This window comes from Papio anubis, chromosome 4 (genome assembly GCF_008728515.1).
Source record: "Papio anubis isolate 15944 chromosome 4, Panubis1.0, whole genome shotgun sequence".
Taxonomy (NCBI): Eukaryota; Metazoa; Chordata; class Mammalia; order Primates; family Cercopithecidae; genus Papio; species Papio anubis.
Window position 1 is genome coordinate 146,841,534 of NC_044979.1, and position 24,745 is coordinate 146,866,278.

Sequence of the window (24,745 nt, forward strand, 5' to 3'; positions counted from 1 at the left end):
AACTAGCCGGGCGTGGTGGCGGGCGCCTGTAGTCTCAGCTACTTGGGAGGCGTGAATGGCGTGAACCCGGGAGGCGGAGCTTGCAGTGAGCCGAGATCAGGCCACTGCACTCCAGCCTGGGAGCACAGCGAGACTCCGTCTCAAAAAAAAAAAAAAAAAAAAAAAAAAAAAAAAAAAGAGAAAGAGGTGAGGATGGAAGGATGAAAAGAGACAGACTGTGGGAAGAATCAGAAGGAATCCGCTGAGGCAGGGATGGGTGTGCCCATGTGTGCCTTGACGGGACTTCATCTTACAGACTGTTAAACTGTCACACAGAAACAGGCTTTCCACTGCTCCTCCCAGAGCACCATGCACAGGTTTCCAGTTCTTAGTGTGGCTATTTAAAGTAGAAAATCTGGGGGCTGGGTGAGGCCACTCACACCTATAATCCCAGAAGGCTGAGGCTGGGGTATTCTTGAAGTCAGAAGTTCAAGACCAACCTGGGCAACATAGCAACACCCACTGTCTCTACAAAAATGAAAAAACAAAAAACCAAACCAAAAGAAAACTCTGAAATTTCCATCTGGGGATTAAATTCTTTCTTTCTGGTGAGTAATCTAGAGATTCATGCATTCTTCAAGCAGCAGCAGTTCCCAGAGCGATTAGGGAAGACGTATGGTCTGAATTTACACATGCGCTGGGTGTGCTTTGGTTTTCGCTGGAAATTTGTATCTGTGTCTGGGCTCCCAAGAACATAAAGGTAATTGCCAAAGCAAGCAGTGATGTGGTGTGTTTATTTTCTTTTACTCTTCTAGGAACTCGATGCAGCTTTATATTTAATAAAATAGAGGTTGCATTATTGTAAGGGACTTTCATGCTTTTAAGTTTTGTTTTTTTAAAACTGGCTTCCTCAAAGCCATTTCCTGGAGGTGTACTCATCCCTCAAGAAGTGTGTTGACTGTAACTATGATTCAATTCCAAGCACCAGTGCGGTAAGTCTGGAAACCCAGGAATCGCCATCAGGGATCTGGGGCTTGGTCCAGCTCCCCAAAGGAAACTGCAGGTCAGATGTTTTGGCTTGTTTTTTTTTTTTGAAATGGAGTCTCGCTCTGTCGCCCAGGTTGGAGTGCCTTGAAACGGCTCACTGTAAGCTCCACCTCCCGGGGTTCACGCCATTCTGCCTCAGTCTCCTGAGTACATGGGACTACAGGCACCCACCACCAAGCCCGGCTAATTTTTTTTTTTGTATTTTTAGTAGAGACGGGGTTTCACCGTGTTAGTCAAGAAGGTCTCGATCTCCTGACCTCGTAATCCACCCGCCTCGGCCTGCCAAAGTGCTGGGATTACAGGCGTGAGGCACGGCGCCCGGCCGCCAGGTGTTTTGGCTTTTCATTTTATTTCTGGTTGCAGTCAGGTAGTTAAGTCCAGGGACTCTCTTGCCCTACTCCACCTCGTTCTCATTCCATTTCATTTCCGGGGCACACAACTTGGAAGTCTTTTTCTCTGGAAGAAGAAAAATTCAATGTAGACCCTTAGGAACAGCATCTTCTTAGAGGGAAGCCAGGGACTGGGCAGAGGTGGGAAGAGGAGAGGAGGCACACTCTTCTCAGGAAGGCTCCAAATTGAAGGATAGACGAAGGTTACCGTAATAATAGTGGGGCCTGACCTCACCCCGTTGGATTTTGTGCCTTGGCTTGCAGAGCATTAGGAGGTAGCCTAGTAGCATAAATTGCATTTCTAGTGGGCCCAGATAAAAGCAAAATAACGGATTGATTCAAGCTGATACTGAGTAGCAAAATTTTGGGAAGAGTCAACAGTGCAAGTTTGTTGCAGGAGGCTGCCATGGGCGCGGCTATTCCACACATTACGGCGCAAGGCGAAAGCCTTAGTGGAAGCGCGTCCTGCGCGGGGTCGGGGACCCCGACTGCGCCTTGGCCCGGCCTTCGGTTCCGAGTCCTTTCCGTGTGTAGTCTCCCGGGGGTGGCGGCTCTGGGTGCGGGCACGGAGGCCCCAGGACCAGCTGCTGCGAAGACTCGGTTCTTTACGGCCCGCTTCCCACCCAGGTCTCGCGAGAGCGCAGGCGCAAGTGTCGCGATAAGTGGGCGCGGGCGGAGCCGAGGGAGATCCGAGCGGCGGCGGCAAGTGGGCTGCGGGCGACTGAGGTGAGCGCCCCGGCTTGCGCGGGCGGCGGGGTTCTGGGGTCCTGGGGTCCCGGGGGTGACAAGGGCGGGGCCGAGGGCCCGGACCGGGTGTGCCCGCCAGGGTGGGGCACAAGGACCCTGGACCCCGTGCCTCAGGACCGCGCGCCAGCCCCGTCTCCCATGGGCGCGCTCTCCTCTCTGTGCTCTCCCCTCCTCTCCCCTCCTCTCCCCACTCCCCTGTCCCCACTCCGCTGTCCCCACGCCCCACTTCGGGCTGTGCTGGGTACAGCGGGCCCCTCGCCTGGGTCTCCGCAGCCGTCCCTTGTGCCAGGGCGGGCGGCCGAGGGGCGCGTGCTCGTGGCCCCAGCCCCGGGGTCCGGGTGCCGCCCGTGGGGGTCCCCGTGCCCGCCGTGGGGGTCTCCGGGCTAGGGTGCCGGCGCGCCGAGGAAGGGGCCTGAGCTGGCGCCTGGTGGAGAAGTCGGGGCTGCAGGGGCTCTTGGCATCCTGGTGGCTCGCGCGGGCCCGCTCTCAGGAAGGGGGCGTGTGGGCCCGGTTTCCCCTCGGGGATGGCAGGGGTCGCCCTGGTCTCTTCTGGGCAATGGAGGAATTGGGCTGTGGAGCCTCCCTGCAGGCGGGCCTGCCTCTGCGGGGCTCGCAGCCTGGGGAGCTCAGGGCTCTGCTTGCAGCAGGCCGAGGTTCTTGTTCAATGGAAACTCAGAAACTGTGCAGCTGCAGGAGTCCTACCTTTTGGTTGTTAAACGCGCTTGGCTGTTCCCCTCGTTAGGGCTGGTGGGCCGGCCTGCCGTGAGACCATCGTCAGCGCAGGTGTTAGGGGTGCAAAGTTCTTTGCTGCTGCTTGTCTTCAGCCTTCCAACGCCAGACAGACCCAAGTTCCCAATCTCCGTTTTGTAACTTTTTGAAGCTTCAGTTTCATCATCTCTAGAATCTGTGTAAAAAGACCTGATTCCCCACCCTGTTAAGATTGAGCTTACAAATGTAGTGCTGGTCAACCTGCGGCCGCATTCCCATTATCTAGCAGTGGAAGACTTGAGGGATATTGACCCCATTCCCCACAACTTTGCAAGTAGATTTCACTGTCATGAGTTGACAGATGAGGAAACTGAAGTTCAAGAAGTCTCCGTGCTCGGAAATGTCAGATACTTTTCTTTCCGGTACCTAGTTGAAAATAGTAGTAGTACTTATTAATGTCACTAGAAATAAACAATGAAAATTAGCACAGCTGTGATGATCATCTTTACTGTCACTGTTGCATGCCTCATTTCTGATTCCCAGAGGCCAGACTTTTTAAAAAATTAATTATTATTATTTTTTGAAACGGTGTCTTGCTCTGTTGTCCAGGCTGGAGTGCAGTGGTGCGATCTCAGCTCACTGCATGCAATCTCTGCCTCCTAGGTTCAAGCAATTCTCCTGTCCCAGCCTCCAGAGTAGCTGGGATTACAGGTGCTTACCACCACATCCGGCTTTAATAGAGACAGGGTTTCACCATGTTGACCAGGCTGGTCTCGAACTCCTGACCTCAGGTCATCTGCCCGTCTTGGCCTTGCAAAGTGCTGGGATTACAGGCATGAGCCACAGTGCCTGGCCTTAATTAATTAATTAATATTTATTTATTTTGAGGCACAGTCTTACTCTGTTACCCAATCTGGAGTGCAGTAGTGCGGTCTCAGCTCACTGCAACTTCCACCTCCCAGGTTCAAGCGTTTCTTGTGCCACAGCCTCCTGAATAGCTGGGATTACAGGCGCGCACCACCACACCCGGCTAGTGTTTGTATTTTATTAGAGATGGGATTTTGCCATGTTGGCCAATCTGGTCTTGAACTCCTGACCTCAAGTGATCTGCCTGCCTCCACCTCCCAAAGTGCTGGGATTACAGGCGTGAGCCATCCCACCTGGGCAGGAGGCCAGACTTTTTTGTGAGTGCTCCTGGTAGTTAGTTTCAGGCATCAGCTGACTGGATTCAGGAATTTCTAGAAACCTGGGAAAGCATCATTTTTGTTTCTGGGTGTGCCTGTGAGGGTGTTTCCAGAGGTGATGAGCTTGGGAGTCTGAGTGGACCAGGTGCTGAAGATCCACCCTCCAGTATTGGGGGCACCATCCAAGAGCCTGGGGCCTGGAGAGGACAAAAACAGAAAAGGCGAATGTGTCCATCTGCCTGCGGGAGCTGGGATACACCCTTCTTCTCCTCTCCTGAACAGCAGCACTCCAAGCTCACCGGCCTTTGGTCTCCAGGACTCGTTCCAGCAGCTCCTCAAACTGAGAATTACACCATCGGCCCCCCTGGCTCTGAGGCCTTCAGACTTGGACTGTGTCACACTGCCAGGCTTCTAGGGCTCCAGCTTACAGACGGCCTGTTGTGGGACAGTCTCCCTAATCGTGTGAGTCTGTTTCCCTAATAATGCCCCTCTCGTGTGTCTGTCTCTGTCCTGTTGGCTCTGTCTCTCTGGAGAACCCTCTTACAGTGCTGTGGGAGGACGTGCCACCTGAGTGCTGAGCCCCGCCTCTTGGGCGCCAGCTGTCCGTCTGTGTGCAGCTGAGACTCAGTCGGTGGCTCGGTGGTGGGGATTTGGTGGCATGCTTTCTTGCTTCCATTTTTTGTCTGGTAAATTGGCAGCATGGCTCCCAGTTGCCTTTGAAGAATATGGTTACAGACACTGGTGTATTATGGGCTCCAATGAGCGTTAGGGGAGTGGGGATGTCCAGAGGCCCCGCTGACTGCACAGCTGATGGCACGTAGAAAGGCTGGCCCTGACCAGTCCTTTGTCTGTTCCCAGAAGGAAAGCAACCATGGAAGACCTGGGGGAAAACACCACGGTTTTATCCACCCTGAGATCTTTGAACAACTTCATCTCTCAGCGGGTGGAGGGAGGATCTGGACTGGATATTTCCACCTCGGCCCCAGGTTCTCTGCAGATGCAGTACCAGCAGAGCATGCAGGTGAGTGGCATGTGCCTGGGTGGGAGTCTTCTCTGGGGAGACCCCTGGGCTCAGGCAGGGCCTGTTCAAGTCTTCTGTAGTTGAGGTGGGTCAGTATTAGCTCAGCCTAGAGACCAGCTGCTCATCTTCCAGGCCTCACTGTGGCCACTCCTCGTTTTGGGGCAGTAGCTGGAGGCTAGTTGGGGCCCTGAGCCATCCTGGCTCGAAGGCCTGCCTTGTTAGCACCCTGAGTGGGCCTGGCGCTCAGCATTGCATTCACACAAGTGCACCCACAGACCCTGGTGACAGGATCGGAAAGCCAGTTCGTTCATCTAATTGAGGACAGAACCCAAACTGCCTGGGAGTGTGAGCAGCAGGACCGTCGGGAAGGCTGTGTCGGAAACACAGTGCGGGAGTGCCCGGCAGCCCAGAGACAAAGCCACAGCCGTGAGCAGAAGGACGGGATGTTTTGTGGTCTCAGGCTGTAGAGGGCCATTTTCAGATTTTGGGGTGATTTTTACGGATTTCTTCTATAAAATAGTTGTATTTGGTTTCGTTACAAGTTCTTGGGGGATTGCTCACTGTAGACACAACTGCAGAGGACTCAGGTCTCCTGAAGGACTTCAGGATCCAAAGAGTGATGGGCCCAGCCCCACGTGGGGCTGGGATAACGGGGCCCCCGAGTGGTGGGGAGTGGAGTGCTGGGGAGTGCTGGCAAGGAGTGTCTCCAGCCTTGCCTGGGCCCTGTGGCTGCACAGGCTCCTCTAGACCCCTCTGCCTGGACCCTCTTTCCCAGTCCCTGCTGCAGGCCCCAGAGCCATTCTGTAGTCCTGTGCCCGTTAGAGGAGGCTCTGGCTTCCTGCGCTCTCAGAGCCCAGATGAGGCCCTGCTGCATTTGGTAAAGCTGTGTGTGTGTGCATTTGTTTTGTTGCATAATTGAATTAATATGTGTTTATTAGAATGCTAGCTTGTGGCTGGATGTGGTGCCTCACGCCTGTAATCCCAGCAGTTTGGGAGGCCGAGATGGGCGGATCACGAGGTCAGGAGATCGAGACCATCCTGGCTAACACGGTGAAACCCTGTCTCTACTAAAAATACAAAAAATTAACCGGGCGTGGCACCTGTAGTCCCAGCTGCTCGGGAGGCTGAGGCAGGAGAATGATGTGAACCCGGGAGGCGGAGCTTACAGTGAGCCGAGATCGCGCCACTGCACTCCAGCCTGGGCGACAAAGCGAGACCCCGTCTCAAAAAAGAAAAAAAAAAAAAAAGAATGCTGGCTGCTAGCTTGCTTACTGCCGTTTCTTCATGAGGACAGTTTTGTATTCTGAGATTAGGTCACATATATATGTGTGTGTATGTATATATGTGATATGTATACGTAATGCTCTTTTATGAAATTATGAAGGTAATAGATGGTTGTTGTTTTTATCACTGGCAAAATTAGAAGTTGCCAACTCTGAACTGGTTGCGGTGGCTCACGCCTAGAATCCCAGCACTTTGGGAGCCTGAGGTGGGTGGATCACTTGAGGTCAGGAATTTGAGACCAGCCTGACCAACTTGGTGAAACCCCATCTCTACTAAAAATACAAAAATTAGGCGGGTGCGTACACCTGTCATCTCACCTACTCGGCAGGCTGAGGCAGGAGAATCGCTTGACACCAGGAGGCAGAGGTTGCAGTGAGCTGAGATCACGCCACTGCCCTCCAGCCTGGATGACAGAGTTGGCAACTCTGGTCTGAAATGCTGTAATTTCCTTGATGCAAATGTCTGGGACCTCTCGGCCTATCTGTCAAAGCTTTGGGATTCTAGTCTGTCTTGGACCTGAGAGGCCCCTAGTGCTCACTGTTAAGGGCCTCTCGGTGAGGGGATCAGTGATGGGGTGCGGTAGTCAGAGCGAGGTGGCGAGCAGAGTGATGTCGGTGAGCCCAGCCTTGGTCCCTGGCCCCTGTCACATCCCGTTTCTGGACTTTGTTGTGGTTCTTTCTCTCCTGCTGAGCCGCCGGCGTGGCAGAGAGGGCCTGGAGTCCATGGCAGGCCGGGGGAATGTGTGCTGTCTGGTTTATCACACATCTGTGTTGATTTAATGTAAGGGCAAGCTTTCAGTTGCTGTCTTTCAGTTGTAGTTAGCTCCAGGCAGAGGTGGCACACGGATCAGGTGTGTCTGGGACTCCTGGTCCCTGCCGGTCGTGCCCCCTGCAGGTGGGGTGCCCACCCTTCTCGAGAGGCTCAGGTTTGACTGCAGACACAGAAGTGAGACCAGGAAGGCTGCTGAGTTTGAAGGGCAGTCTTAGGAATGCCCAAACAGCGGCAGCTGGGAATCGAGACAGGGTAACATAGTAAGAAAGGAAGCGTGGGCTTGGGCCACCAGAGAACACAGGTGGGAGGACAGAGAAACTTCCCTCCCCCGTCCCGGGCTTTCCTAGCCTTGGCATGCTTGGCATTTGGGTTGGGTAATTCTTTTTTTCTCAGGACTTTCTTGTGCATTGTGGGCTGTTGAACAACATCCCTGGCCTCTACCCCCTGGATGCCAGCCAGCAGCACACACATATGACCACCCTTCTGTGACAGTCAGGTGTCTCCAGACAGTGCCAGATGTTCTCAGGGGCCGGGAACCACCACTCTACTCTGGTGCTTATCAAACTTTGACGTGCATGTGAACGCCCTGAGAATGTGTTTAAAAAGAAGTTTCTTTTTTTCTTTTGGAGACAGGGTCTTACTCTGTCATCCAGGCTGGAGTGCAGTGGTATAATGTTGGCTCACTGCAGCCTCCGTCTCCTGGGTTCAAGTGATTCTCCCACCTCAGCCTCCGGAGTAGCTGAGATTACAGGTGCGTACCACCATGCCCGGCTAATTTTTGTAGTTTTGACTAGAGACAGGGTTTCACCATGTTGGCCAGGCTAGTCTCGAACGCCTGACCTCAAGTGATGTACCCACTTTGGCCCCCAAACTACTGGGATTACAGGCATGAGCCACCGTGCCTGGCCTAGATTTTTTTTTTTTCCAAGACGAACTCCTGCCCTATCACCCAGGCTGGAGTGCAGTGGTGTGATCTTGGCTCACTGCAACCTCCACCTCCTGGGTTCAAGCATTTCTCCTGCCTCAGCCTCCTGAGTAGCTGGGATTACAGGTGTGCACCACTACGCTGGCTAATTTTTGTATTTTTAGTAGAGACGGGGTTTCCCCATGTTAGCCAGACTGATCTCGAACTCCCGGCCTCAAGTGATCCACCCAACTTGGCCTCCTGAAGTACTGGGATTACAGGCGTGAGCCACTGCGCCCAACCTAAAGAGAAGATTCTGATTTGAATAGATCTGGGGTGTAGCCTGAGACTCTGCATTTGTTAAGTGCTGAGAGATGCTGCACTGCAAGGCTCTGGGCTATATGAAGAGTTGGTGACTCTGCCTTTTCCTCCAGCTGAGCAGGTCGTACCCAAAGGCTGACTCTGGAACTGTTTGGCAAGTCGTCTGGGGCTCTGTGAGGCTCAGCTCACCTGTAATCACTAGCCCTGTGTGGTAGGCAGGCTTCTGAGAGGGCCCCCAGATTCCAGGCTCTAGTGCACACTCACCTTCCTACTGCCTCCCAGGTTTAAGTCGATACTGACTAGATATCATTGTGGGATTGTGCAAATGTAATTAAGTTCTCAGATCTGTTGACCTTGAGATAAGGAGATTACCTGGGTGGACTTGATCCACTCCCTGGGTGGGCTTGATCTGCTTACCAGAGCCCTTTAAGTCTCAGTCCAGACATCTGAGGCAGAGCAGTCAGAGACATGGCAGGAGCGGGATTTTACAAGGGAGATTGGACGTGGTTGATTTTGGAGAGGGAGAGGTCCACGTGGCAAGGGATGTGGGCAGCTCCTAGGAGTGGATGGCCGTACTGGGCTGGCAGCTGGTCGGGAAGGAGACCTCATTCTCCATCCCTGTGAGCTTGTGAGAGGATGCTGAGCTCCACCTGAGAACACGTCCTGGTCGACTGCATTTTTGGCCTGGGAGACCCTGTTCAGAGAACACAGCCACCTACGTCTGGACTTCTGACCCACAGAGCCATTGGCTGGTAAATAAATAGGTGGCATTCGAGGCCATTGCGTTCACTAACATGCTTAATGTCATCTCAAAAGACGTCTTCCTCTTCCTAAGCTTTTTCACCTTCCCACTGCCTGCCACTCCCCGGTTCCCCAGCCTGGGGCCCGGTAGCTGGGGCACATCAAGACTTAGCACAGGACCTGCGGGAATGGGTGCTCAGAGATGTGTCCGCTGCACTGAGTCACTCAACCTTGTTTGATGCAGTCACTGAGCATTCTGTTTTTCTTTGGGTATGTCCCTCTCAGCTGGAGGAAAGAGCAGAGCAGATCCGTTCGAAGTCTCACCTCATTCAGGTGGAGCGGGAGAAGATGCAGATGGAACTGAGTCACAAGAGGGCTCGAGTGGAGCTGGAGAGAGCGGCGAGCACCAGTGCCAGGAACTACGAGGTGGGTTCACGTGGGGCGAGGGTCAGCCCAGCCAGCCACTGAAGCAAGGGGACTGTGCACCATACCTGCCAGGTCGTAAGAAATCAGATCCCAGTACCTGGGAGCAAGGGGGCTGTGCATGGTACCTGCCAGGCCGTTGGAAATCAGAACCCAGCTGACTGGAAGCCTGACATGCCCTGTGTCACGGTTGCTAGGACATTCCTTCTGAGGCCACGCATGCTGTGGGGCAGGTATTGGTTATGCTTGCTGTCCTAGAGGAGGATGGCATGAAATGGGAACACTTGCTGTGTCTGTTCAGTGAGGCTGCGGTGCCGGCACAGATTCCTTTGTTGGGTCTCCTGGTTTCCTCTTCCCTCTGGAAGAATTGGAATGCAGGTCTGACAGAAATGCCGAGTGGTGTAGGAGGGACAGGCTTAGGAGGTCACGGGGTGGAACAGGGTCCCGGTCCATGCTGGGCCTTTGGGTTGGAGGGCCCTAGCGAAGGGTGCCGGCCTCAGTGGTGGCTGTGTGTTGCTCCTGGCTCACCCAGGGCAGCAGGGAAAACACCCTGTCCTTGGGGAGGGAATTAGGTTTCCACTGAGTGTGCGAATTCCCTCTGCTCTGATGAATAGTGCTTTGCCAGGGTTTCGGTCAGTGCTGATCAGTTGTGGAAATGCTGCCAAGGTTCAGGCAGAGTATTGGGCGGGAAGTCTCCTTGGCCTGTGTGCCCTCTTTCGGCGGGTAGATGTCTAGCCCCTCCCTGGCATCGTGCGGTTCGTTCACACACTCTCCTAGGCCCTAGAAAAATAGCTCACGTCTTCCGGGGTGTGATGCTGGTTGGATTCCTTGCCCCTGGCCTGCAGATCCTGGCTGTGGTGCGTTGTGTGGGCTCAGTGAGCCTGAGGTGCCATGGGGTGGGGGCCACGGCCTCAGGCTTGGCTCCATTGCTGCTTTGAGAGCTGTTTTCCCTGAGAGGTGGGGCTTTTGCTCATGGCCTGGGTGGGTCCTAGGAGGGACAGTCCTGGAGGAATTGGTGGGAAGGGGAGGGAGAGGCGAGGCCACAGGAATCTCCCTAACTATTGAGGTTCCCTTGTTAGGGGTGGAGAGGTGGCACCAGGTCATTAGTTTGGAGGCAGCGTGCTCATGGCATGGCTGTGGCTCTCAGGCAGGAGGAACGGAGTGTGCAGCTGTTGGAGTTCCTCTGGGGCCGAGAGTCCCTGAGGGCAGGGCCCGCCTGACTCCGCCCAGGATCTCCATTGTGTGGCGCAGCTTATGGCATTTTATGGGTACTCACAAATGTTGTATTGAGGGAGGAGTCATTGTAGGGTCTCCGGGGGCCCTTTCTTGGGGAAATCCAAGAATGCAGGTGAGTGAGCTTACACTTGGGGCTCCTTGCTGAGCTCCAGCCACCTTCTAGCAGGACTTTCCTTCCTTGCCCACAGACACAGCTGCACAGGACCCCAGGAACAGTTGGAACCAGTAGTCTTCCAATTGTTCCTTGGAGTTCCACCTGGAAATACCTATTAGGGGTTGAGACCTAAGTGTCTGAAGTCCAGCGACCTGCTGGCTGCCCTGTCTGCACTAGGACTGGCAGTCCCGGGCCTGGTGCCCCATCTGGCTGTGATGGTGCTGAGCAGAGCCCCATGCCAACCCCAGCTCCTGTTCTGCATCACAGAAGAGTCTCTTGGTTGTTGTGAGGCAGCCCTTGCATCTCACAAGGGCTAGAGTCCCTCCGAGGTGCGGGTCAGCCTCTCTCAGAAGGCAGCCACCTCTGTCACACCTCTCCTGGGCTTTGGGCTGGAGTACCCCAGATGAGGACAGCACAAGCTCATACTCCTCCCTGGGCTCAGGGGGAGTGCTTGGAGCTTCCCGAGGAAGGCAGGGCAAGAGGGTCCCAGAGTGCTGGGCTCCATCAGCACTCACCGCCTTCACCTCCTGGGACTCTCGTACCTGGCAGTGAACTTGCAGGGCCTGCGGGTCATTAGAGTCAGGAGGTCTGAGCGTGCTTCTTGGTTATGTCCCATCCCAACCAGTGAGAGCCACGCAGCCTCCCCAAGGCCAGTCGGGCGGGTGGCTCTGGAGGTTTGTGTGAGATGGTGTGCATGTGTGGCAGATTTGAGCCCAGTGTAAACTGCTTCTGTCTGCAGCCTCCTGCTCACGCCACCTGTCTCTGCCCCCATCGGCTGCTCGCTGGGGGAGTGCCAGCTCATTTCAGTGCTGGCCAGAGTGAAGTTAGACAGGATTTGCTGGTGCTGTGAAAGCTCAGCTTCTCCCCAAGGTCAATGCTGAATTGTAGATTTCCCGTGCTCCCTCTCCCTGCAGAGGCAACTGCTGAGCAGACGGTGTGATGAATGTGTGTGTGATCTGTGCCAAGTGCCCGTCCTGGGAGCCCTGACTTTGCACAGTGCTCACCGTCATGGCGCCTCAGCGGGGGCGCCGGCACTGGAGCTGGGTCCCAGGTTCCATCCTGGTTCTGCCGCTGACTTGGCTGATGCGTCCTGCTCGCCTCTTTTTTGCGCCTCGGCCTGTTCTGAGAGAGGCGTGGGGGTGAGGGCTCCCCGCTGACCCTCCCGTGGGTGGCACATGGCACCTGACTCTTGCTCTCTTGACAGCGCGAGGTTGACCGCAACCAGGAGCTCCTGACGCGCATCCGGCAGCTTCAGGAGCGGGAGGCTGGGGCGGAGGAGAAGATGCAGGAGCAGCTGGAGCGCAACAGGCAGTGTCAGCAGAACCTGGACGCTGCCAGCAAGAGGCTGCGTGAGAAAGAGGACAGCCTGGCCCAGGCTGGCGAGGTGAGCGGGGCCTCCGCTCCGCGGGGACTGCCCTCCTGGCACTGTTTTCCTGAGGAGAGGGAATGCATGCTCTTGTTCACCACTGCAGCGCCGCGCCTGTGTTTTTAATTGTGCTTCCCACACGGACAGCTGCGTTTTTTGCATAGTTGTAATCAGTAGAAGTATTAATTTTCCATTCTATAGTTCTCAATTAAAAAGTTGAGCACTTGGGCTGGGCGTGGTGGCTCATGTTTGTAATCCCAGCACTTTGGGAGGCCAAGGTGGGTGGATCACCTGAGGTCGGGAGTTGGAGACCAGCCTGGCCAACATGGTGAAACTCCATCTCTACTAAAAATACAAAAATTAGCTGGGCGTGGTGGTGGGCGCCTGTAGTCCCAGCCACTCGGGAGGCTGAGGCAGGAGAATCGCTTGCACCGGGGAGGTGGAGGTTGCAGTGAGCTAAGGTCACGCCATTCCACTCCAGCCTGGGCAACACAGTGAGACTCTGTCTGGGAAAAAAAAAAAAAAGTTAAGCAGTTTTTTTGCATTTGTAATTATGAATTTTGAAGGCTGATGAATCCGTTTTTTGTCGTTTATGGACTTTTAGTGTGTTTGTGTTCACTTGTGTATCTATGCAGCCCTCGCTTCTGTTGACTTTGGACAGACCCCTAGGCCTGGGCTATAAGGTCCCCAGCGATGGCGGTCTCTGTAGCGGTTGTTCTCAGAGCCCCGGCTGAGGGCTCCAGTTTCCCTGCAGCCTTCCCTGTCGTGGATGGTGGTCTTTTCTGGAAATAGCTGTTGTTTTGTCAGGAGGCTTAAGTAGGCACGAATGGATTTGCATTTCTTTGACTATCCGCAAGGTCTACAGGCATCTGATGGTGTTGGGAGAATTGCCTCTGAACCGGAGCCTGTGTGAACCACAGTCCTGGTGAAGGTTGCTTGCATTTTAGAAACAGCCTGGATGTGGGCGCTGGTGGAAATTGGAATCTTCTGACCTCTCCTGTCCTTTTTCTTTTTTTTTTTTTTTTGAGACGGAGTCTCGCTGTGTCTCCCAGGCTGAGAGTGCAGTGGCGTGATCTCGGCTCACTGCAAGCTCCGCCTCCTGGGTTCACGCCATTCTCCCGCCTCAGCCTCCCAAGTAGCTGAGACTACAGGCGCCCGCCACCACGCCCGGCTAGTTTTTTGTATTTTTAGTAGAGACGGGGTTTCACCATGTTAGCCAGGATAGTCTCGATCTCCTGACCTCGTGATCCACCCGCCTCGGCCTCCCAAAGTGCTGGGATTACAGGCTTGAGCCACCGCGCCCGGCCTCTCCTGTCCTTTTTCTGTGAAGATCAAGATTGCTGGTGCCAAGAGGAGACATGCAAATCTGCTGGCATAGGGGTGGGGGTGGGGTGGGCGTGCAGCAAGCGTCCTGGAGGGGTCCAGAAACTGGCCCTGCGTCCTTTCTGTGGGTGGTGCCGGGGAAGCGTGTTGAGGTTGTTCCCCCATCTGCTTCTGGAGGGAACGTTGGCAGGAAAGGAGGTGTGATTGGCCTCCGAGAAGCTGCTCTTGCCTTGCCCGTGCTCTGGGTTCCAGTTCCTGTGTGCTGGGCTGTGCTGGAGGTGGGTCAGACCCTGTCCCCGCTGCCTGTGGGCACCTGCGGTTCCATGGGGGAGGGTGAGTCGTGCCCAGCACTCCACGAGGGGCAGAGGAGTGGGAGACTGCAGGAGCCGCAGGGTGGTGCCCAGTGGGGTGGGGCCCCGTGAGGGGAAATCGCGCTGCTGCAGGCGCTGCTGCTTTGGCCTGTCACGTCTAAGCTAGGGTGGCAGCTCCTCAGGGCAAACCCTCCTGCTCACTAGGCCTTGGCTGCCTTCTCCTGTCACAGGGCCCTGATTGTCAACCTCCTTACTCTGGAATTGTCTTATGCGCCTCTTCCTTGCCAACTGTCTGGCGTCCCCTACAACACAGGTGCCCCTGCGGGCAGGTGGGCTCGGCCCTGCATCCGGCCTGGTCCCGGCATCCGGTGTGTATTAGTTGAGTTCAGAAGACCTCTGGGAGGATGTGTTTATTGTTAGTATGTTTTTAATACCTTCTTTTTTGACTCCCAGGTTAATGCTTCACCATTGGGTGAAGTAAACTGTACCCGTTGTGGGCGTTCTGGGAGCACACCGCCCCCATGCGCGCCTTCCCAGAGCGTCGTGGGGTGGACGGCAGTGATAGGGTTCAGCGGGCTGAGCTGGCCACGGGTTCTCAGGAACAGGGAAATGAGTGCTGTGGCCTCCTTGTTTGCGGAGGGTGCCACCCAGTCAGGCCCACCCAGGTCGTTTGCTGTGTGAGTTTGCCATTGTCCTGCCCTGGGGGCATGGTCCCCAGAGCTGACATCACGCCCATGTGTTTCCCTGTGTTAACTTACAGTGATGCTTCTCAGGGTCTGTCCGGCTTCTCACATTGGCTCGACCCACGTGCTCTTTCTCTGAGGACACCTAGGGTTTTCTGAGCTTTTCCAGAGGGTTAGGGTCCTCAGAAGGTTGCCTGGTGAGGGTGGTCAGGATGAAGCGTGGCGATTCTGTCACGCGCGGGTTCCGTGCTGTCAGGCAGACCTGGTGTCCTGGAGGCTGCCAGAGAGGCTGTTGGCTTTGCCTCCCCAGGGGCGCTCCTACCTGTGCTATGCGCTCCCCTTCCAAGCGCACGGCCTCCCCAACAGCTACCGCCTAGCCCCCTGCACAACCTCCGTCTTTGTCCTGTTGGTTGGCCAGTGCCTTGCTGTTGTTCGAGGGCGATGTCATTAGCAAACAGCCGGCATAGTAGCATTGGGGTGGCTGGGGAGGGACGACAGGAGCCACTATTGGAGGGAAGACCAAAATGATGTTGTGGTGGGTATGTGGATGCCTGGTGGGACTTTGGGAGCATGCAGCACTGGCACAGAGACTGCCAGGTGCCAGGCCTGAGAGTCCAGGCCCATCTTGGCTGGTGAGGACTTTTGCTTCTGAAGCCGCCTTACCAAGCCTCCTTTCCAGGGGCCCTGGCTGGGGCCTGGGTCTCCTCAGTCAGCTCCTGCATGGCTCGTTGCAGGCTCTGGGCTGTGCTGCTCTGGAGCGCCAGGAGGAGGGTGGGCCTTGCGTGTGAGTGCCTGCCTGGACCCGCATCCTCCAGAAGGAGGTGACTCTGCCCCCTGGCCCTCTGCTCCTCTGCTCCCCTTGTCCCCCTCGCCCGCTTGCCGTCTGTCCCCCTACCCTCTGTCCCTCTGCCTCCTATTCCTCTGCCCCTCTGCCTCCTGCTTGGTTGTAGCATGTGGGTGGTGCCTGTCCGCTCTTCTCACCTCCATGTGCTCCTTCCATACATGGGCTCTACTCACTGAGTGGCTCTCTGGCCCCCTCTGCTTTTAGACCATCAGCACACTCAAGGGGAGGATCTCGGAACTGCAGTGGAGCGTGATGGACCAGGAGATGCGGGTGAAGCGCCTGGAGTCGGAGAAGCAGGAGCTGCAGGAGCAGCTGGACTTGCAGCACAAGTGGGCGGGGCCAGGGTGTGGGGTCGGGGGTCGGGCCACGTGTGGGGGCGTGCACGCCACCTCTCTCTTGGTGGCTGGGTGGGTTGTGGATGCACTCCCGGGTGCTGTCCTAATTCACAGACAGTCAAGAGGGGCAGACGCTGAGGCCTCTGGAGCCAGGACCATGAGCCCAGAAAGTGTCCTGATGTTCCTGGAGCAAAATGGGGGCAGCAGCTTCCTCCTCCTCCTTCTTAGAGAGGGCTCCTGCAGAGCTAGATTTTACTTTATTTTTTGTGACAAGGTCTCACTCTGTCGTCCAGCCTGGAGTGCAGTGGCACCCAGAGTAACTGGGACTGCAGGCATGTGCAGTACACCTGGCTGATTTTTTTTTTTTGAGATTGAGTCTCGCTCTGTCACGCACCCTGGAGTACAATGGCACCATCTTGGCTCACTGCAGCCTCTGCCTCCTGGGTTCAGTGATTCTCCTGCCTCAGCCACCGAGTAGCTGGGATTAATTTTGCACCCGGCTAATTTTAAAAAACGTTTTGTAGAGATGGCCATCTCGCTTTGTCACCCAGACTGGTCTTGAGCTCCTGGCCTCAAATGATCCTCCTGCCTCAGCCTCCTGGAGTGCTGGGATCCCAGGCTAAGCCACCGTGCCCTGCTGAGGGCTAGGTTCAGAGGGCAGCGCCATGTGCCTTGGCGGTAGAGGGGGCGCTGCTGGGAAGGGGTGTCCAGGCACAGGGCTGGGCTCAGCCGAGGTACAGACGGGAGAGCCTTGTCTGGAGGTGTGGTCAGGAGACTGGGCATCTCCTTTAGACTTGGAACCTTCCCTCAGCAAATGCTGTTTTAGTAGAGTTCTAGTTTCGTAGTGGAGAGGAGAGGTCATTCCTGGGTGGGGCCCTGCCGCAGCTGCACCAGGGCTGGGAGTTGCTGCAGGCAGGTGAGAGCTGCGGGTGCCACTGCTGGAGAGGACCTTGCAGGTGGCCTGGGCTCACTATGCACCCTTCCGAATGAGCAGCCTGAGGCTGCAGAGACAGCCCGCAGGGGCTGGGGCCTGGGACCTTGGGGTACCCGTGCAGTGGAGTGTATGTGTCAGGGGTCTGTGCCGGAGGGGGGGTCCTGAACCTTGGGGTGGGAATGAATGTGCGTGGGTCTGTGCTGGGGTGGGTCTCAGGCTGAGGAGAATTGTTGGCCTTGCCACATGCCTGTTTCTGTATGTGATGTATTTTTCTTTCAATAGAAAATGGCAGGAAGCCAATCAGAAAATCCAGGAACTCCAGGCCAGCCAGGAAGCAAGAGCAGACCACGAGCAGCAGATTAAAGTGAGTCGCTCTGTGTCAGGGGCCTTGTGGACACCCTGTGGTGGCCTTGACTCGCCTGCTCCTGTTGGCCTTTCTGCGCTGGTGCCGAGCTCCGTGGGCCTCCTGTGAGGTTCGCTTCTGCCCTGTGTGCTGAGCACCGTGCTGGGCACCAGCGATGCTGTGGTGAATGAGGCAGATGCTTCTGCTCTCAGGGAGCGTGTATTTTAGAGGAGGGAGACTGACCACAAACACGAAGAGGAAATGTCCGTGTGTGTGATGACGTCAAGTGCTGATGAGTGTGCGAAGAAGATACAGGCATAGAGAGGTTGAGAAATCTGCCCACAGTTGCACAGCTGGAGCTGGGTCTCTCAGGGCGTCTGCCTCAAGCTCAGGCTGTGCCATTTCCCTGTGGAGGATGGGCCAGGGAGATGCTGACTCCGGATCCCTCTCCTGCCTCTTGTTGCCTGGAGAGCAGCCTCCAGACCCTGTGCTCTGGCCCCTGTGCACCCTCACCTCCACGCTTCACACCAGCTCTTCCTGGCTGCAGAGCTGACCGGCACCCCCAACCTAGCTTCTGCCGCGTCCCCTCCCAGTGGTGTTCCCTGGCCCCTCGCAGTCCTCAGCCCACCTCTCAGGATTGGCTGGCTGGCAAGGCGATGAACTGTGTTAGTGTTTGTCAAATGGCCGGCTGGTTTGGTTGTGGTTTCACACTCTGCCTGTTCAGATGCCAGCTGTCTGTGTCCCAAGGGGCCTGGGTACCGTCCGCAGAAGCCTGTCCTCACTGATTGAAAGTTTGAGCCCTTACACATGTGCTACTAGAGTGTCAGAAGTGGGCTTGACGTGGGAGGAGGGGGGTGTTTTCCCATGGAGTGCCGTCCTGGACCAGACCTGAGATAGACTTTTGCTCCTGGAGAGCTCCCTGAGGCCAGGTGGGGAGCACAGCAGCTCTGCGGTGTGCGGTGTGCATGCCAGCTCCCAGTGTGCAGGGGGCTGGGAGGACGGTGCTGGGAAGAGCTGCCCTGGAGTGGATGCTGAGGCTCAGTATTGGAAGCAGCTTCCAGGCCTCTGGTGTAGCCCGGGAAGGCCTCCCACAGGGGAGTCCTGAGGCATGGAGGCTGCTGAGGACCTGGGAACAGTTTAGCGGAGGAACTTCGTGACCTCAGTGACTTTAATTTTTAATGGATGGTATTTTCTAGAGCAGTTGTAGGTTCACAGCAAAATGAGCAGAAGGTAAAGCTCATTTGTACCCCCTGCTCCACCCACCACCACACACACACAGCCTACCCTGGTAGAGTGGAGCATGTGTGACGGTGATGAACCTGCCCTGTGTACCCCCTGCTCCCCTGCCCCCCACACAGCCTCCCCTGGTAGAGTGGAACATGTGTGATGGTGATGAATCTGCCCTGTGTACCCCCTGCTCCCCACTCCATGCACACACAGCCTCCCTTGGTAGAGTGGAGCATGCGTGACGGTGGCGAACCTGCCCTGTGTACCGCCTGCTCCCCCCAACCCCAATGCACACACACACCCAGCCTCCCCGGTAGAGTGAAGCATGTGTGACAGTGATGAACCTGCCTGGACACATCAGTGTCATGCAGAGTCCACGGGTCCCGTGAGGGTCACTCTTGGAGTGGGACAGTGTATGGTTTGGGCAAATGTAAAATGTCCTATATTTGCCATTAGTGTCACACAGAAAAGTTTTACTGCCTAAAAATCCTCTCTGCTCCCTCAGTCAATCCCTGCCTTTCCTTCTGGGCCCCTGACAACCCCCGCCTTTCCGAGAACGTCCTGTGGTTAGATCCTGCAGTGTGTGTAGCTGTTGCACACCGGCTTGTTTCTCTTAGCCGTGTGTGTGTGATTTTCTCCAGGTCTCTTCGTGGCTCATTTTCCTCTTCTCTGTCCCTGGCCTCCATCAGGATCTGGAGCAGAAGCTGTCCCTGCAAGAGCAGGACGCTGCGATTGTGAAGAACATGAAGTCAGAGCTGGTGCGGCTCCCTAGGCTGGAACGGGAGCTGAAGCAGCTGCGGGAGGAGAGCACGCACCTGCGGTGAGGGGTCGCGGGGGATGGGGCAGCCGCCTTGAGTGAGTCTGGGTTTGTGCGCATGGAGCCCACCGTGCAGACGCTGTAGGGGCAGGGCTCCCGGGCTCTTGGCCTTCTCCCTAGGGTGTGTGGCTATTTGAGTGACTCTTTGTGGCACTGCCAGGGAGATGAGAGAGACCAACGGGCTGCTCCAGGAAGAGCTGGAAGGGCTGCAGAGGAAGCTGGGGCGCCAGGAGAAGATGCAGGAGACGCTGGTTGGCCTGGAGCTGGAGAACGAGGTGAGGGCCTGTGTGGTGTGCGGTTCCTGTGGGTGTCCTCTGCCCTGTCTGGAGGAGCCTCGGTATTGTGGTCACACCGACAGCTGCTCACCTACAAGATGGAGGCTGCTGTGATGGGGTGGGAGGCAGAATCGTGGTCCCCAGAGAGTTCCCTGCCTCATCCCCAGAGCCTGTGAACACAGCACCTTCTATGGCAGGGCGAATGAGGTCACTGGTCTGCTGGCCCACGGCGGGGACGGGCTCCTGGGCCATCCTGGCGGCTCAGAGTGATGTGAGACGGACTTGGCAGCTCTTGCTGGGTGTGGAGATGGAGGAGGGGCCACAAGCCAGGGAATGTGGGCGCCTCTGGAAGCTGGAAAGAGCAGGGAAGTGAACTCTCCACCGGAACCTGCAGAAGGAAAACAGCCCTGTTGTCACCAGGATTCCAGCCTGGGGAGACCCATTTTGGATTTCTGAACTAAAGTACTGTAAAATAGTACATTTGTGGGCTTTTTTTTTTTTTTTTTTTTTGAGATGGAGTCTCAGTCTCTCCCCAGGCTGGAGTGCAGGGGCATGATCCTGGCATACTGCAACCTCCGCCTCCCAGGTTCAAGTGATTCTCCTGCCTCAGCCTCCTGAGTAGCTGGGATTACAGGCGTCCGCCACCACACCTGGCTAATTTTTGTATTTTTAGTAGAGATAGGGTTTCACCATGTTGGCTAGGATGGTCTTGATCTCTTGGAACTCGTGATCCACCTGCCTCTGCCTCCCAAAGTACTGGGATTATAGGTGTGAGCCACCGCACCCGGCCGGGATTTTTAAATATTAAAATTTTTTTTGTAGAGACGATATCTCCCTGTGTTGCCCAGGTTGGTCCTGAACTCCTGGGCTCAAGTGATCCTCCCGCCTTTGCCTCCTGAAGTGCTGAGATGACAGGCGTGAGCCTCTGTGCCGCACCAATTTGTGTTGTTTGAAGCCACTTAGTTTGTGGTGATCTGTTTCGGTTGCAGCAGGGAACTGGTACAGAGGGTGAGTCAGAGTGCGGGCAACACTGTGAGCACCAGGGCTGGCGGGGCCCTGTGCTGGGGGTCTTCTGCCTCCGCTGTGGCACTTGGTGGGAAGACGTCAGTGCTGGAAAGCATCCTGCAGTCATGTTGCAGGCAGAGGAGGAGACAGGTTCAGAGAAGCTCCCTCTCTTGCCTGGTGCACAGCAAGTTTGGTCCAGAATTTAGGCCTTCTGGCCCCTGCCCGGGTCCTCTGTCCTTCACGCCACTTCCCTGTGGCCACAGCCGCTCCCCTCTGTGCCTGGCACACTGGTGCCGCCTTCCTCGGGTGGTTGTGTGGCCTGGCAGGAGAGCAGACTCCATCTGCAGCGCTCTGCAGCTGCCCACCTGTCAGGCTGGCCACTTGCAGAGTCCCCCTTGGGTGGTGTGGGTCTCTGCCCTCTTCAGAGCTGCGATACAGCCAGAGTCCTTTCGGGGCCTTGGCCCTGTGACCCACGGTGAGGCGGCTCCCTGCCAGCGGGGGTGTCCGGCAGGGACTCTTCTCTCAGGTGTTGGGTTCTATAGGAGCTTAGCCTGAAAAGACAGCTCCCACGCAACATCCTTTTTCTCTCTGGCCGCCGTGTAATTTATTGTTTGATGGTTGAAGAGTTGGGGCTCTCAAGCTACACTCCGTGGTTGGGTGCTTGGTCCCTGGGCCGGCTCCTTCGCCGCCCTGCCTGTCTCCCCATCTGCGCTGCTCCGCGTCCCTGGGCCGGCTCCTTTCACTGCCCCGTCCGTCTCCCCATCTGCGCTGCTCCGTGTCCCTGGGCCGGCTCCTTCGCCACCCTGTCCGTCTCCCCGTCTGCGCTGCTCCGCGTCCCTGGGCCAGCTCCTTCGCCGCCCTGTCTGTCTCCCCATCTGCACAGGGAGGAGCGGTGCTGGTGCCTGCGTCGTCGGGACTGTGAGGCTCACTTGAGTCTATGTGAAGTGCTCAGAGCAGTGCCTGGCACGTAGTGAATGTTCTGTAGCGTTGGCTGTTGTATAGTTACTAGTCAAGCACGTGCCTGCGCATAGGAGGGGCTCTGAGAATACCTGACTGACTTGCCGAGTGGAGCGTTGATAACAGCACGGTGCTCGGCACTCGGTGGAGGTGAAGCGAGGCCAGAACAAAGGCACAGAGTCCCTGCTCTCAGATTGCTTCCATCCTGGAAGGGCCATGAGACCTCTTTGGGGTGCTGCTCAGCATGGGACAGGTGTGTGACACAGGGGCACGCTGGCCTGTAGGCAGTGATGTCACCTTCCTCCATGCTCCAGGGTGGCTGCCCTCCTCTCCTGGGGCCTGTTGGTCCTGGTCTGCTGTTTGATGGGGGGAAGTTTGGCTCCAGGACTGAGTCTGTCTGCTCCAGGGCCTGGCTCCCTAAGGAGCCTCTGGAAGATGGGGGAGGGGTGAGTCCTCATGGCTCGAGCACCTGAGGCTGCTCCCTGGGGCACAGTCAACCCCAGGATCATTTCTGGGGCTGTCTGCCTTCTCGCTCCACAGCCACACGTTGCATTTAGCTTGCTGGGGTGTGTACTTGAATTTACAGGGCCAGGAAGGAGTGAGGCAGGAAGCGCCAGTGTGGCTTCTGCAGTTGGGGAATAATAACCCGTCTGCGTCCGGGCAGACTTGGAGCATGTAGCACTCAGCTCAGAGATGAGGGCAGGCTCTCCGGAGAGGTCAGGGACTTAGCGCCGTGGTCGTTGTTGTCAGTCTTATGTGATAATCCTGTGGCAGGCAATGACGGGGTCCGTGCTTTTGTTGTCTTTTCAGAGGCTGCTGGCCAAGCTGCAAAGCTGGGAGAGACTGGACCAGACCACGGGCCTGAGCATCAGGTAGGGAGGGGCAGGTGCCTCCGGGGTCCCGCCTTCTCTGAAGGGTCGCCGGGGAAGAGCAGAGCCAGCCTCTGGCTCCCTGGCACTGTCTCCAGCCAGGCATCTCTGTGGCTGGTGGGGGGCGTTTGTCCCGGCTGCTCAGGTTTAATGAGGCCTTTCTCAGCGGGTGGGGCAGTGGAGCTGAGCGACTCATCCTGCTGAAGCCTTAGTAACATCTTCATTGAGAAGCAGAATATCCACAGCAAACCAGTGGCAGGCATCTGATTGCCCTGCATTGTGGGCTTTGTGAAAAGACTCTTTTTGGTCTATACTGAGGAAGTAATTGCTTTTGGGGGAAATCATTCATATTAGGGAACTGTAACCAGTGGAGATGAACTGAGTTTTTAGAATTAAGAAAAACCCACTGTATTAGGCTGTTCTTGCATTGCTGTGAAGAAGTACTGGAGACTGGGTAGTTATGAAGGGAAGAGGTGGAATAGGCTCACGCTTCTGCAGCTGTACAGGAAGCGTGGTACTGGCATCTGCTTGGCTTCTGGTGAAGCCGCAGCGAGCTTTCAGTCGTGGCGGAAGGTGAAGGGGGAACAGGCACGCCACGTGGCAAAAGCAGGAGTGAGAGAGTGTGCGAGAGAGAGAGAGCGAGTGTGAGTAGTGTTGGGAGGGAGGTGCCACACACTTCTAAATAACCCGATCTCATGAGAACTCCCTGTCGTGAAGACAGACCCAGGCTGTGAGGGATCCGCCCACGATCCAAACACTTCCCACCAGGCCCCACTTCCAGCACTGGGGATTACACTTCAACATGAGGTTTGGGCAGGAACACAGATCCAAATGGTTCTCACCCACCATAGTGGAAGATGGTTATCTGGTTCTTGTAGCAGCCTCTTCAGCCAGTCTGTGCCAAGCTGAGTGCCAGCATGTGGGTGGAGGGATGTGGGGTGGAGCTGCCGGGGGACCACCCTGGGTGCTGGGGATGGCATTCTTAGAGGGCAGGACCGTTCCCAGGTCTGGTCCTGTTTGTCTTGCTCCATCCATCCCAGGGCCCTGCGCTCATCTTTCTCCAGCAGCTGCTCAGTTGGCCCCTGCCCTTTAGCCGCTGGGCCCCTGCAGGTGACCGCCTCCTGGCAGCTCTGGTCTGGACCCCTCTGCGTGGTTGCCCTGTGTGCGCCAGGTCTCCAGGAGGTACAGGAGCGGTGCTTTTGAAGGAGCCATCGGAGCCCGGGGCTTGGGGCCTGTGGTGCTGGTGCCGAAGCAGCCTCTTGTGTTTGCTTGTGAGATTTCAAGGCTTCCCGCTTCTTGCCTGTCTTTCCTGATGCTCTTGGAGACTAAGCTGAGAATGAGACTGTCTGAAAGAGCTATCTTTGACCACAGCGTCCAACTGCTAGTCCTGGGCTCCACTACCTTCTCATCAGCATTACTGGCTTCAGTTCTCTGTCACCTGAAAGTGCCCTTTCATTTTCTTTGAGCTTTGCTAAGTCAGAGCACGGCCCGGGCTGCTGTGTCCTGTTGAGCTCCCCCTGTAGAACACAGGCTTCTGTAGGGCCGCCTCAGTGGGGCCTAAATGCTTTGTGCTTCTGTCTGTTCTCTGGGCTTATTAATTGCCTGGAAGGTGACCTTTCTGCTTCTAGGAATACTCTGGCCAGATGAAACCTTCGTGACTTCTTTCCTGTGAAGGGACATCAGAGGCCCCCACGTGCCTGAGGGCCTGGCCCTGTGGGAGGGTCAAGTGTGCAGTTTGCCCTGGAGCACTGGGTGTCAGTCAGGCACATAGCCCTGGCGCAGCTGGCTGCTGTCTCTGGCTGGTTACAAAGTACTGCTGCTCCTTTCGGCCCTGTTCGCGCATCTGAGCGCCCTGCCTGGGCGTGGCTTGTGTGAGGGCGAACTGGCCTGGGGGTGCTGCCTGGGTGTGGCCAGTGTGAGGGCAAGCTGGCCTGGGGGTGCTGCCTGCCTGTGTGTTCCATGTTCACTCTACCCTCCCTGGTGGCCAGGCCCTGGATGAGGGAGAGAAGGGGTTGGTCTGCAGGACTGGTGGAGGTGGGCTGCCTGTGCCAACCACTGGCTTAAAAGTGGGTGGGAGGCAAGTGGAATGCATGTGTGGTGTCCTGCAGCTTTGATGAGGAAAACAGATAGTGCTTCGGAGGCTCGATTCAACCCACCCTCCCACTCCTCGCAACAGTAAAACCGGTGTCAAGTCACTGTGCTGCTCTGGGCCAGTGTTCCCTTTATTGAAAGGGAGACATGGAGCTCTTCTCCCCCACTGCGTGTGAAAATCCGACGCAATCCTTTGTTTGTGGAGGGCCCTGTGAGTTGGAGAGGGCTGGTGTGAGCGTCCTTTCTGAGCAGCCGGAGGCTGATGGCCAGGAAGGCGGATGGAACCGTCCTCGCTGTGGGAGTCGACTCCTGGTCTCCTGCGTTGGCCTTGGCCGTGGGCCTGGTAGAGGGCAGGTTTCCTCATGTGCTGGGTTGCCTGCCGTGCCTGGGCCCCTTCAGGGCTCCCGCCGCTCACCGCATTGTGCTCCACAGGGCGGTTGTCTGAGTGTGGTCTGC

General features: G+C 56.3%; 1 protein-coding gene across 7 annotated transcripts in view; it reads left to right on the forward strand.

Moving 5' to 3' along the window:
• The first annotated feature begins 1,302 nt into the window (after positions 1–1,302).
• MAD1L1 (mitotic arrest deficient 1 like 1) overlaps positions 1,303–24,745 on the forward strand; it is a 414,177-nt gene continuing 390,734 nt past the window's right edge. Inside the window, exons 1-10 of one of the 7 annotated variants that reach the window (XM_003895654.5) lie at positions 1,303–2,141; positions 4,337–4,516; positions 4,916–5,075; positions 9,382–9,522; positions 12,114–12,293; positions 15,641–15,765; positions 16,988–17,069; positions 18,965–19,095; positions 19,253–19,367; positions 22,140–22,201. In XM_003895654.5, the coding sequence (XP_003895703.1) occupies positions 4,926–5,075; positions 9,382–9,522; positions 12,114–12,293; positions 15,641–15,765; positions 16,988–17,069; positions 18,965–19,095; positions 19,253–19,367; positions 22,140–22,201 (986 nt within the window). In that variant the 5' untranslated portion in view covers positions 1,303–2,141; positions 4,337–4,516; positions 4,916–4,925. Of the gene's footprint in view, positions 2,142–4,336; positions 4,517–4,912; positions 5,076–9,381; positions 9,523–12,113; positions 12,294–15,640; positions 15,766–16,987; positions 17,070–18,964; positions 19,096–19,252; positions 19,368–22,139; positions 22,202–24,745 lie in introns of all 7 variants that reach the window. The other 6 variants (XM_017956539.3, XM_017956540.3, XM_009202498.3 and 3 more) reach the window with 6 other exon arrangements.